At 38.9% G+C, this 12,499-nt stretch overlaps 1 protein-coding gene across 1 annotated transcript in view; it reads left to right on the forward strand.

Annotated features, from left to right (window-relative positions):
* OPHN1 (oligophrenin 1) overlaps positions 1-12,499 on the forward strand; it is a 293,249-nt gene that overhangs the window by 94,725 nt on the left and 186,025 nt on the right. Inside the window, exon 3 of the mRNA XM_036271467.1 lies at positions 11,767-11,862. Within this exon, the coding sequence (XP_036127360.1) occupies positions 11,767-11,862 (96 nt within the window). The remainder of the gene's footprint in view (positions 1-11,766; positions 11,863-12,499) is intronic.

Genomic DNA, 12,499 nt, shown 5'->3' on the forward strand with positions numbered 1-12,499 from the left:
GTTAGGTCTCCTTAGTTTATGGTGTTGTCCACATCTTACATCTCCTTGATTTTCTGTTTAGTTCTAACCATTATTGAAAGTGAGTCATTGAATTTTCCAACTATTATGGTTGAATTATTTATTTCTCCCTTCAATTTTGTCATGATTTTCTTCATATATTTTGTGGCTCTATTGTTAGGTGCATATATGTTTATAATTATTATATCTTCCTGCTGTGTTGGCCCTTTTATCATTATAAAATGTCATTCTTTATTTCCAGCATCATTTTTTACTTGGAAGTCGATGTTATCTTACGCTTATATAGCCACTAATGAATGCTTTCTCATATCTTTTTCATCTTTTTAGTTTTCACTAATTTGTGTTTTTGAAGGTAGTATGTGTCTCCTATAGACAGCTTGCAAGTTGCACTAAAAGAAAAATCCTGTTTGTCACTTACTGACTTTTGATTGGGTTATTTAATTACGTCCCATTAAAATGCTTGATATAGTTGGATTTATGTCTTTCATTTTACTTTTTTATACGTCTCATTTTTTTTGTTCATATATCTAACATGTACTGCTTTCTTTTGTATTAAATGTTATCACTGCTCTTATTGTTATACATGTCTCATCTGTGTATTTAGAAATCCAAGAAATCTTTGTTATAGTAATTACCTTACAAGATTTTATGTCTTTTACTGAAGTTGAGGAAAGAAAGTAGATGAGGTACACATTTATACAATTTGTTGTATTAACCTCCTTGAGGACAACTTCTGGTTCTCTATTTGTTTTGTGATTTAAGTTACCATTTTGTGTCATTTCCTTACTTTGTTATAGGTTTTGCTTTGACCCTCCTCCTTTGTGAATTTATGTAAAATATATTATGTTTACTTATATTACAGGCCCCCAAGTACAATGATATACATATTGTCTTATACAATTGCTTTTTATGTCTGTTAAGAGAACAAAGGAGGGGAAAGACACATTCATACTTTTATAATTACATAATTAATTTTGAAAGAGACTTCAGCTTTTCATGTGAATTTGAGTTATTACCTGTGTTCAGTTGATTTTAGCCAGAGGAAACCCTTTAGTTTTCCTTATAGGGTAGGTTCAGCGGAATCTGGTTTTCCTGCCATGTAATTGAATTCAGCATCTCTGAGGGTGGAGCCAAGCAAAGGAGATTTTAAAATATTGAATTGTGTTATTCTAATAATAAATCAGGGGCTATAGCCCCTGGGATATAAGATTTTCAGGATCCCTTGCAGCTCTGACATTCGGTAATACTCTGAGCAAGAGAGATGTTATCTCTGAGATCCTTAACCCCTGTGAGACCACATCTTCCTAACTTGTCAGTGTGGCACGGACCTGTAGTTCTCAAGTGTGGTCTCTAACCAGTCGCATTAGCATCACCTGGCAAAATGTTAGAAGTGCAGGTTCTTAGGCATCATCCCACATCTGTTGAATCAGAAACTGTGGCGGTAGGGCACAGTAGACTGCGTTTTAACAAACTTCGTCTCTGCAGTTTGTTCTGATCTGCATTGAAACTGGAGAACCACTGGCAGAGGGAACGAGCAATTTGGCCTTTGGGGTCTGAGGACTTCCTCTGAGTCCGGGAGCTGTCACTGGCCAGTTCTGGGGGGGATGCTGGGCAACTTCTGTCTTCTGTGTCCCCTTCACCTTTTTTTTTTTTTTTTTTTTTAAGGATAAGCAGAATATTTGCTCTAACTCACAACAGTTATGAGACTAATCAGAGTCAAAGCCTCTTTTGTAAACTATTAAGCCTATATGCACATGTAAGGCATCATTACGAAGTTGGGAAACTGTAATTTATTGAGCATTGGTCTGGACCAGGTACTCTGTATATGTTATCTCATTTAGTCCTTAACCACTTTACAAGTAGTGATAGAATTATTTAGCAATCCAGTTTATTTCCCAACTGTATTGAAATCTAAAATTTGAAATAGAACATTGAAATCCTTGCCCTGGCCGGTTTGGCTCAGCGGTTGGAGCGTTGGCCTGTAGACCAGAGAGTCCCGGGTTCAGTTCCTGCTAGGGGCACGTACCTCCCCCCCCCAAAAGAAATCCAATTACATCAAAATGCATCTATATCCACATCTATTTTATTTATTTACTTATTGGGGTGACATTGGTTAATAGGATCATATAGGTTTTGGGTGTGGGTTTCTGGGTTACAAGATATTTACATTGCCCTGGGTGCCCGCCACCCAAAGTCAAATCATCTTCCGTCTCCATATATTAGGTCCCCTTTGCCCCCTCCCCCACCCCCTCCCTCTGGCAACCACCACACTGCTGTGTCCAAGAGTTTGTTTTCTATCCCACATGTGAGTGAAATCAAATGGTTCATTCTGTGATGTAGGGAAAATCATACTTCATATTGGACTTCAGTCTTTTCATTTTAAAGTAAGGAGTTCTACAAAAAAAAAAAAAAAAATCTTTAAATTAGCCTTTCCACTTTAGTCTGTTAGTTTAAGATGTGCTGTTAGGTGTGAAATTTAGTGATCCTTACAAGCTGTATGAACAGCCTTAAGTACAGAAGCAGCTGTCTTCATTGCATTAACTCTCGGCACATCAATGTATATAAGATTAGGACTGATTGCATTAGACTTGGACCAGAATAGAAAATGCCACTTAAATTAAAGAACATTTCCCTGTCGACATTGGTCCTTAGGAGTGTGATTAGACACTCTTTAAAGTCAGGAGAGGGAGTTACTCTCAAATTAATGACACTTATTTGTTTTCGGAGACAGGTACTCACTGTGACTGTGAGCGTTTTATGAATTTTGTCACAGTCCTTTCACATGTGGGGTATGAGTGTGTGCATGTGTGTGTACACGTGTATATGCTTTGAAGAACTGATCTTAATGGCTGCACAGTATTACATTATAGCACACTTATGTGCATTTCTTGGCCACCATTATCTGTAATGTCCATGTGATTTAACGGGGGTTAGAACGTGAACAAGTTGCAGCATTTTGCGTCCTTTCTCTGGGAGTTTATAATGGACCTAGAAGCTAGCCAGTAACGGAGCAGTCAACTCTGAAGAATATGGTCTAACTGTGCTAAGGGAACAAATTTGCCCCCAAGGGACATTTGCTCCTGTTTCTGCACCTAAGCAGCAGGCTGTTCACTTCACCTCCTGTAATTAAGCCTTTGGGTGGGCATAGCAGCAGCCTATGTTCTGATGATCTGAAGGCTTTAAGCTCTCTGATTAAAAAAAAAAAATGTCCAAAAATGACCAATAAGAGTAAGAGGAATGGTTGGGAGGTTATAAAGATTTCCCTCTGTCTTTTTTGGCCCAGAAATCTCCTTCTTTGTTCTTTCAAAGGCCGAGTCTTTTGCAGAGTCTCTGCCAAGGAGAACGAAAAATTTCCCTTGGGAATCAGAGAAGGGCCCAGTACTCAGTAAATCTGAAAAAGACAAGCTTTTCAGATGTTAATAAGTCTAAGCTGGACCCTGGAAGCTCTGCAGCCTGGGGGGCCTATTAAATACCCAAGCAGTTAACCTTTCCCTGGCCTCTGGCCAGGTTCTGATTATTGGTGATAACTTTCAGAAAGGATCACAAAGGTAGAATTCCCCCAGAGGGCATCACTCTGAACTTGAAATTCAATACTACTTCCAAAAGTCACAGCAAGCAAAAAAAAAAAAAAAGCACTGGCAACACCAGGCGCCTATTTGGGTGCCAGGTTTTCACTTAATTTTTTATTTTTTGGCTTTTTCTCTGTGTCCGTAACCCCAGCTGCCGGTGAGCGCTGAGCCGCCAATTGCTGCCAAAAACATGTAAGAAACGATGAAAAAACATTCTGTGGTTGGAAGGAGCATGGGAGACACAGGGCAAAGCCAGTTACTTATTTCATTATTAATGCAAATTTAAAAGTACAGGGAGTCACGTAATAAACAACCTTTTTGCATTTGCCTCCTTGCTCTCTTTCCCTATATCAGACAGCAGAGAGGGTGAAGCATGCTTTTATCCCTCTCTTCAGTCCTCAGCAAACGAAACCACAATCCTGAATTGGGTGTGTATCTTTGACCATATTCTAGGAGATATATATATATATATATATATTCTCCTAAAATTGTTTTAGATATTTAAAATATTTAAAATATTTTCAAGTGGAATCATGCCATCTGTATCGTGGAACTTGCTTTTTTTCACTAGGCATTATTCCTTGTAGATGTTTAGATATTTCCGTGTTTATATTTAGATGTAATTCATTTACTTCTAATAATTAATAGTATACTTCTGTTGTGAATATTGTTGGGGAAAATTAAAAATAAAATCTCTGGTTAACCTTGGGAATCCTTTTCATAAATGTAGAAGAGAAAGAAAACAGTTTCATTGTTGAATAAACATTAAACACTTTTATAAAGTAGCCAGTTAGAGATGGGCAATCTATTATGTGCAGGTTCCAAGATAAACCATAACTTTTCCTCAATTACAATAGTGACAGCACTATTTGCTCTACATAGTTTAACCAAAATGCACCTGGTAATTAAGCTAGCCATGTGTTAGCTGACTGCCTGTATGGAAAGGAAATAATAACACTTTCCTTTCCATGTTTTTATTGATTTTTGAGAGAGAGAGGAAGGGAGAGAGAAACATTGATGTGAGAGAGAAACATTGATCGGCTGCCTCCTGCACACCCCCTACTGGAGATCGAGCCTGCAACCTGGGCATGTGACTGAGAATCAAACTGGGACATCTCAGTCCATGGGATGACGCTCAATCCACGGAGCCACACCAGCTGAGCTCTCCAAGTTTTCTTCTAAAAATTTTATTTAAAAAACATTTTTTTCTTTATTGATTTTAGAGACAGAGGAAGGGAGAGGGAGAGAGAGAGAAACATCGATGAGAGAGAACATTGATCGGCCACCTCCTGCATGCCCCCCACTGGGGATCAAGCCCACAACGTGGCATGTGTCCTGACCGAGAATCGAACCAGCGACCTCTTGGTGCATTGGTCAACACTCAACCACTGAGCCATACTGATCGGGCGTCTTTTAAAAATTTTATTGTTTTAGGTTTACGTCTATGATCCATTTTGAGTTAATTTTTGTGTAAGTGTTAAGTTTCAATTGAGGTTCACTTTTCAGCCTCATGTTCAGTGGCTCCAGCACTATGGTTGAAAAGGCAGTATTTCAATCAATTTGATAGGGGGAAGGGCACGTCATAGGAACAGGACCACCGTTGTTTAGTGATTATTCACTTGACTAACTGTAGGTAAGAAGTTTTCTTACAGACCCTGGGAAACTGGAGGATGTGCTGCAAGAAGACAAACAGGGCTGTAAAAAGATAAGATGCCTTGAAGGCTGGATGGTCCATTGCTCAGAAAAGGAAGTACATTTTGAGAACAGGCCAAGGACAGGACATACTTTGAAATGGTTGCTGTGCCTGGACCCTGACCCCCTTTGGGAGTTTGCCTCAGGAATGCTGACCATTCTCTGGTCCCAGGAAAAGGCTCAGCTATTTTTTAACATTGTAGAAAATTAGCTACCTTGTTACTGGACTTTAAGATCTTGGAGCAGACACATGGACCCTGGACCCTGCAGCCCTTCCCCTGCCCCCTTTTCCCCTTGCACGCAGCCCCTTCTTACTTATCCCTATATAACCAGCTGGCTAGTAGGAGGTGGTAGAGCAGAATTTTCAGGGTGACCAGCTGCTCTCTCCATACTGCCGGCATTGTTGGAATAAACGCTCACAATGATTCGACCCTGTCTCTGCTTAATTTAGCTCAAGTAGTGACAGGTGCCCTTGGACCCATTGTGTCCAGTTTCAAATTATTTTCACATTTTTCATAAAAATCAGTTGGGCAATAATTTATGTAGATACTCTACCCTGAAGGAGGTGGAGCATAACTCACCTCTCCTTAAATGTGGGCTTCATATAGTGATTTTTTTCCCAAAGATACAGTGTGGGGTGGAGGAAAGAAAGTAATGTTAGAGTAGAGGATCCTGAAAAGCACTGTCTTATCCAGGTGATCAGTGTCAGCATCAGTGATAAGTTATGTTGATAGTATGTACTTGTGATGTGAAGTGATGTGATGAGAATGAAACTTTACTCCTGTGTTTTCCTCCCCAAAACATATAATGCTAGTTAAATCATGAGAAAAATATCACAAAATTCCTACTGGATTATATTCTACAGACTTCCTGACTATATTCCTTTAAACTGTCAAGGTCATCAATAACAAGGAAAGACAGAAAACTGTTACATCCAAGAGAAACCTAAGGAGTCATGATTACTAAAAGTAATGCAATATCCTGTCTGGGATCTTGGAAAATAAAGAGAAAATTAGGAAAAAAACTAAAGAAATCTGTGTAAAATATGGACTTTAGTTAATAATAATATATCACTCTTTGTTTATTAATTGTAACACATGTACCATACTAATGTTAATAATGGGGTGTGAGGTATATGGGAACTCTGTATTATCTTTGCAATTTTTCTGTAAATCTAAAATTGTTTCAAAGAAGTTTGTTTAAAAAATCAGTTGGTCAGCCCTGGCCGGTTTGGCTCAGCGGTTAGAGCATAGGTCTGCGGTCCTGAGAGACCCGGGTTCGGTTCCCGCTAAGGGCATGTGCCTTGGTTGCAGTTTGTCCCCGGCCCTGGTTGGTCGTGCGGGTGGCAGCCACTCGATGTGTCCCTTTCACACCGATGTTTCTCTCTCTCTCTCTTCCCCTTCCTCTCTCTCTAAAATCAATAAAGAAAAAAATTTTAAAAAATCAGTTGGTCATATTTGTGTGGGTCTGTTTCTGGGTTTTCTTTTATGTGCGATTGATCTATGAACACCACCATACATTCTTGATTACTGTTGCTACATAATATGTTCTGAAATCAGGCAAAGCTATTTTTCCCACTTTATTCTTTTCTAAAATAGTTTTAGATATTTTAGTCCCTTTATTCTTTCATATAAACTTTAGAATTATTTTATCTATTTCTCTAAAAAGTGTTGGTGAAATCTTCATAGCAATTGCTGTAAAGCTGTAAATCAATTTGGGGAGAGTTGACATTTTTACTATGTTGAGTCTTTCCAATTCATGAACATAGTAAGTTTTTCCATTTATTAGGCCTGTGATTTTTTTCAGTAGCTTTTGTTGTTTTTCAGCATATAAATCCTATATATTTTGTTAAATTTTATACCTCTGCTGCTTTTTTGAGCAATTGTAAATAAAAATTGTATTTTTAATTTCAGTTTCCATATATCCATTTCTAGTACTCAGAAATAAAATTGATATTCTTATGTTGCTGTTATGTTGGGCAACTTTGCTAAATTCACTAATTAGTTCTAGGTATTTTAAGGTTGCAGTTTACCCTTGAACAACACAGGATTGACCTGTGAGGGTCCACTTATACGTGGATTTTTCCCAATAAATATATACATTACTATAAATGTATTTTCTCTTTCATATGATTTTTTAATGCCATTTTCTTTTCTCTAGCTAAAAAATAAGTGTAAATCAACTGTTTATGTTATTGATAAGGTTTTCCGGTCCATAGTTGGCTATTAGTAGTTAAGTTTTGGGGGTGTCAAAAGTTATAGGTGGATTTTGACTGTACAGGGCTCAGTGCCCTACCATGTGCATTGTCCAAGGCCCAAGTGTGCTTGGTGTTTTCTAGGCCATTTCTCATTACAAATATGAACAGCTTTGATGTGTTGTAATTTCATTTTTATTTAGTTCACTGCATTTTAAATTTCTCTTGATTTGCCCTTTGACCTATGAATCATTTAGGAGTGTGTTGTTTAGTTTCCAAGCTTTTGGAAAATTTCCTGATATCTTTCTGTTATTGATTTTAAGTTTGATTCTGCTGTGACCAGAGAACACTATCTGCATACTTGCATTCATGTACATTTTCTGAAGTTAGTCTTATGGCCCAGGATTTGGTTGTGGTGGGCAGAATAATAGCACTCCAAAAATGTCCACATCTTAATCCCTGAAATTTGTGAATAAGTTACATTATATGACAAAGGGGAATTAGGTTGCAAAGGAGGTAAGGTTTCCAAATGGGCTTCCCTTGAGATGGGAAGAGTATCTTGGATTATCCAGGTGTACCCAATGTTTTTACAAGGACCTCATAGTTTCAGTTCTTTTTTGAGCATGTATCTTGTGTTGACATGTGCATGGCTTTCTGAGTTTCTCCCACATCAGTGGCTGCTCTTGAATGTCATAATTTCACAAAGAGTCTCACCCTAGCTTCTCCTGTGGACCTTAGATGGCGTATTGTATGTCTCTACTGATTATCTCTTGCCTTCGTAATCTGTGGCTGTTATGGGTTGAATTGTGTCCCTCAAAATTAATATGTTGAAGTTTTAACCCCCAGTACTTCGTGTTATGAGTCTCTTTGGAGACAGGGCTTTAAAAGTGGTAATTAAGGTGCATGAGGTCATATGCCCAAATCCAACATGACTGGTTTTCTGTAAGGAGAGTAGATTAGGACACAGACAAACACAGAAGGAAGTCCATGTGAAGACACAGGAGGAGCATGGCCATCTATAAGCCAAGAACAGAGGCCTTAGAACAAACCAGTCCTGCTGACACCTTAATATCAGACTTATAGTGTCCAGAGTTGTGATAAAATATAGTTTTATTATTTAAGCCACCCCATAAATTCCACATTATTATGGCAGCCCTTAGCAAGCGAATAGAGTGGGTTTGTCTCACCTTGTATATTTCATGAGCAGTGTCCACTGCTTTCCCTGCCTGCCTCCTATGTGAAACTGACATGAATGCCTTGCATCAGCTCTTTAGATGTCTTCTAGACAGGTTAGAACAGATGTACACAGTCATTTGCCAATAAAGTCTGCTCTGCTTCCTGTGGTTTGAAGTCCGGAATTGGAAACAGGCTGCCACTTGCTGAAAACCAAGACCACATCCCCATGAGGGCAGCAAGGGCTAGTGAAAACACCAAACGTCTTTCCTGCCATTTTGCAGATATATTTTTCCTGATTGGGCCTTTGGTCGGTTGCAGCGAACCTTTTACTGTTTTGCAGAGCTCCTGTGATGTTGGTTTCAATAGCTTCTGTTTTTGTTCTTTTATGTAGGTGTATTTCTGAGACTTGTTACAGACATAAATAAGTTAGACATAAAAGTATGCTCTGTGTGGTTCCGTAGAAAAGTTGAGTGATAAAAAGAAAATTGGTATTTATATAATATTAGTTATTTAATGAACTAATAAATCTTTTTTATATTCTATCTCATTCCCAGAGAGTTTCAATGGCTTAAAAAACATTATCTAACCATATTCTAGAATGAGAAGGGAAAAGGCGAGGGAAACATTATAGAAGACACATGAATAAATTAGAAGGTGATGGAGAGAACCCTCAAAGTCAGTATGAAAAAAATTGGGATAGTGAGTTGATAGATGGGAAAATGAAGTATCGGGAAGGATAAAATGATTATCTTACATGGTTTGGAGTGATGCGGTCATTTTAAGATGATAAGAAAATAAATGTCCTACACATGACAAGCGCTTCTAGGTTATCTGTTGATTCTTTGGAATTTAGAAGTTCCCCAACTCATTTATCTAAAAATAGATGAGTCTTTCCTGGCACTTCCCTCAGTACAGAAGCCACATAAATAATACCTTTCCATGAAGAGCAGTTAATTTATGGTGGTTCCTATTTCTCAAGGTGATCTGTCTGCATTGTCTCATGTTTTGTTTGTTTGTTTAAAAGGGAAGGATAGAAATACCTACCTTTGGATAGTTGGGAAGAATGAATGTGAATGTTTGTAGAAAGACTTTCATAAACTTTTTCAAGCTCTGTGAATATATGTAAGGTGGTGTTTTGAAGACCAGAAGTCTGGAGAAGAGAAGAAGTCTTTCTATACCTGAAACTAATATAATAATGTATGTTACCTATAACTGAAAGATCAAAAATATTAAAAATGGGCCCGGCTGGTGTGGCTCAGTGGATTGAGCATCATCCCGTGAACTGGGAGGTCCCGGTTCGATCCCCAGTGGGGGGTGTGCAGGAGGCAGCTGGTCGATGTTTCTCTCTCACACAGTGATGTTTCTATCTCTCTCTCTAAAAAAATCAATAAATTAAAAAAAATTGCATAAAAAAAATAAGAAATGGTGCAAATACTGAAAAAGGGAATGAATGTAACTCCATCCTTACTCTATGCCTTTATTTACAAAGTACTGTAAATGTTGATATTTTATTTGTTGTTTATGAAATGTTGAGATAATTCTACAAGAGAAATTAATAATAACTGTACCTTGTTTGGGTCTGTTAACATTTAAGAAATCCTGGTATGCATGAAAGGACAATATACTGAATGTTTTTATTCAATTGTCCTGTGTTTTATTGTGTTTAATTGCGATAGCTTTTTATAGAAAGGAACAGATGCTGTTGTTTGTACTGTCTCACTTTCTGTTAGGCTGAGAGCAAAAATTCTTAGTAAGCCTGTGTATCTGATAGATGAGAAGGTGGAGGATGGTGAAACCAGGGAGGGAAAGAAGAAATAGGGACAGGGAACCAAAAGTAACCAACCAGCTTGAGTTTGCCTAGAAGATGCGCTAAGTAGTTACTTTGGTCGGTGGCAGCAGTGCTCCTCAGACTTGAAAGCGCATACAGGTCCTCTAGGGAACGGAGAGAAATGCGGGCTCTGGTTTAGCAGGTCTGGGTGTGAGCTGGGAATGTGTATTTCCATCAGGCTCCCAGAGGATGATGATAGGTCAGTCCATAGACTCACTCTTGAAGTTGCAACTGGAGAAAGTATGGCCGGACCTCTTGGTGGAGGTTATATTTAAAAATTTTGAATAAATATAATTAATCAAAAAGGTAGTTGCCCGGCCGGTGTGGCTCAGTGATTGAGCATGGACCCATGCACCAAGAGGTCGCTGGTTCGATTCCCAGTCACGGCACATGCCTGGATTGTGGGCCCAATTCCCAGTGGGGGGCATGTAGGAGGCGGCCAATCAGTGTTCTCTCTCATCGATATTTCTATCTCTCCCTCTCCCTCTCTCTAAAATCATTAAAGGAAAAAAAATTTTAGAAAGGGTAGTCAATGTGATTTTATTTTATACACCATCATTAAACTTTTGTATAATAAAATTCCAAATCATTGACCAAAAATAAAAAACAAAACAAAACAGATGTCTGGCCATACCACCTTCACTTTTTACATTCATTGCCTCTTAGTTTAGGTCCCTTGGTGAATACTCTGTGAGCAAGTTACATTTATTCCCCTGCCAGATTGGGTCCTAACCCAGGCTGTCATGTGGTTAATGCGTAAAAAGTGCAGTTGTTGCCTATATTGTCATGCAAAGCGTCCTTGAGAGGCAGACAGACCACCTGACTTCTAGTTCCAGTTCTTCCACTAGCTGTGGGAGCTGAAGCTAATGTTTTCTTTGCAAATTGACTGTCAGTATTTGTTTGGTGAGAGACGAGAATGCACCTAATCCATTGCCCATATCGAGAATTCAATAAATGCTTAAGGAGACTCTTAGGAATACAAGTAAGTAGATTTAGCTTTTGCAGGCTTTGGGTAGAACTGGTCACAGAGGACAGGGATTGAAGACAAAACATGTCTGATAACTTAAAAGGACTCCACTAAGCTGCCCTCCTCCCTCTTTAATGTGTGCTTTTGGTTGCTCAAATCTACCCACAGTGTGACCTTTTGTTTAACATCATTCAGTGCACAGTGCTACCTTCTGGAAGCTTTGCCCTTTGCTTTTCTCCCATCTGCCCTAACAGCGATGAGGAAGGATATCAGTCAATGGACAGCAGTGTTGACCATTTCTCCTGTTTCCTTTGCTTTGCAGATTATTCTTCAGCTGTTCAGAAATTTTCCCAGACGCTGCAGTCCTTTCAGTTTGATTTTATTGGAGACACTCTGACCGATGATGAGATTAACATTGGTAAGTGTTCAGCTGCATGAGACCACGTGCCCCTCAGGGCAGCTCTAAGACCATGCATCCTCCGTGTTTGCGGATGGGGAGAACCTGGGCATCTTTTCCCATGTGGTCAAGTGCCAAGCTCCTGGGAGGCTGCATAAGAAGGATAAAGACACATTACCTCCCAGTCCCATGTCTTCCTCACCAAAAGCAACCGGAAGATATCCCTTAAACCTCCACTGAGGCCCTTTACTCAGTCAGTATGAAGGGGGATTTCTCTATAAAGAATTTGCTACACGAACAAAATATATTTATGTGATGGATAAATTAAAGACTGTTTCGGGGTTTATTTTCCAAAATGACCCAGAGATTTGACATCTGCCTTGGAAAATAAATGTAACAACTTGCACTGCCAGCTGCGTCATCTTGGACAAGGTATCTCCTCTCTTCGAGCCTTGTCCTCTGTGAGGTGTGATCAGTATCTCTCAAGGATGCTACAAAGAGGAGCTTGAATAGTGGAATTAAAAATAACTTTGTGTTAGTTGTCATGAAGATAAGGCAGTGTGGGTAAACTATGGCCCTCGGGCCAAATCTTACCCTCTATTTTTTTTTTTTTTGTAACTAAAGATTTGTTCTCACAAAGTCACACTTGTTAATTGAA

This window comes from Molossus molossus, unplaced genomic scaffold (assembly GCF_014108415.1).
Source record: "Molossus molossus isolate mMolMol1 unplaced genomic scaffold, mMolMol1.p scaffold_m16_p_2, whole genome shotgun sequence".
In the NCBI taxonomy this organism is placed as follows: Eukaryota; Metazoa; Chordata; class Mammalia; order Chiroptera; family Molossidae; genus Molossus; species Molossus molossus.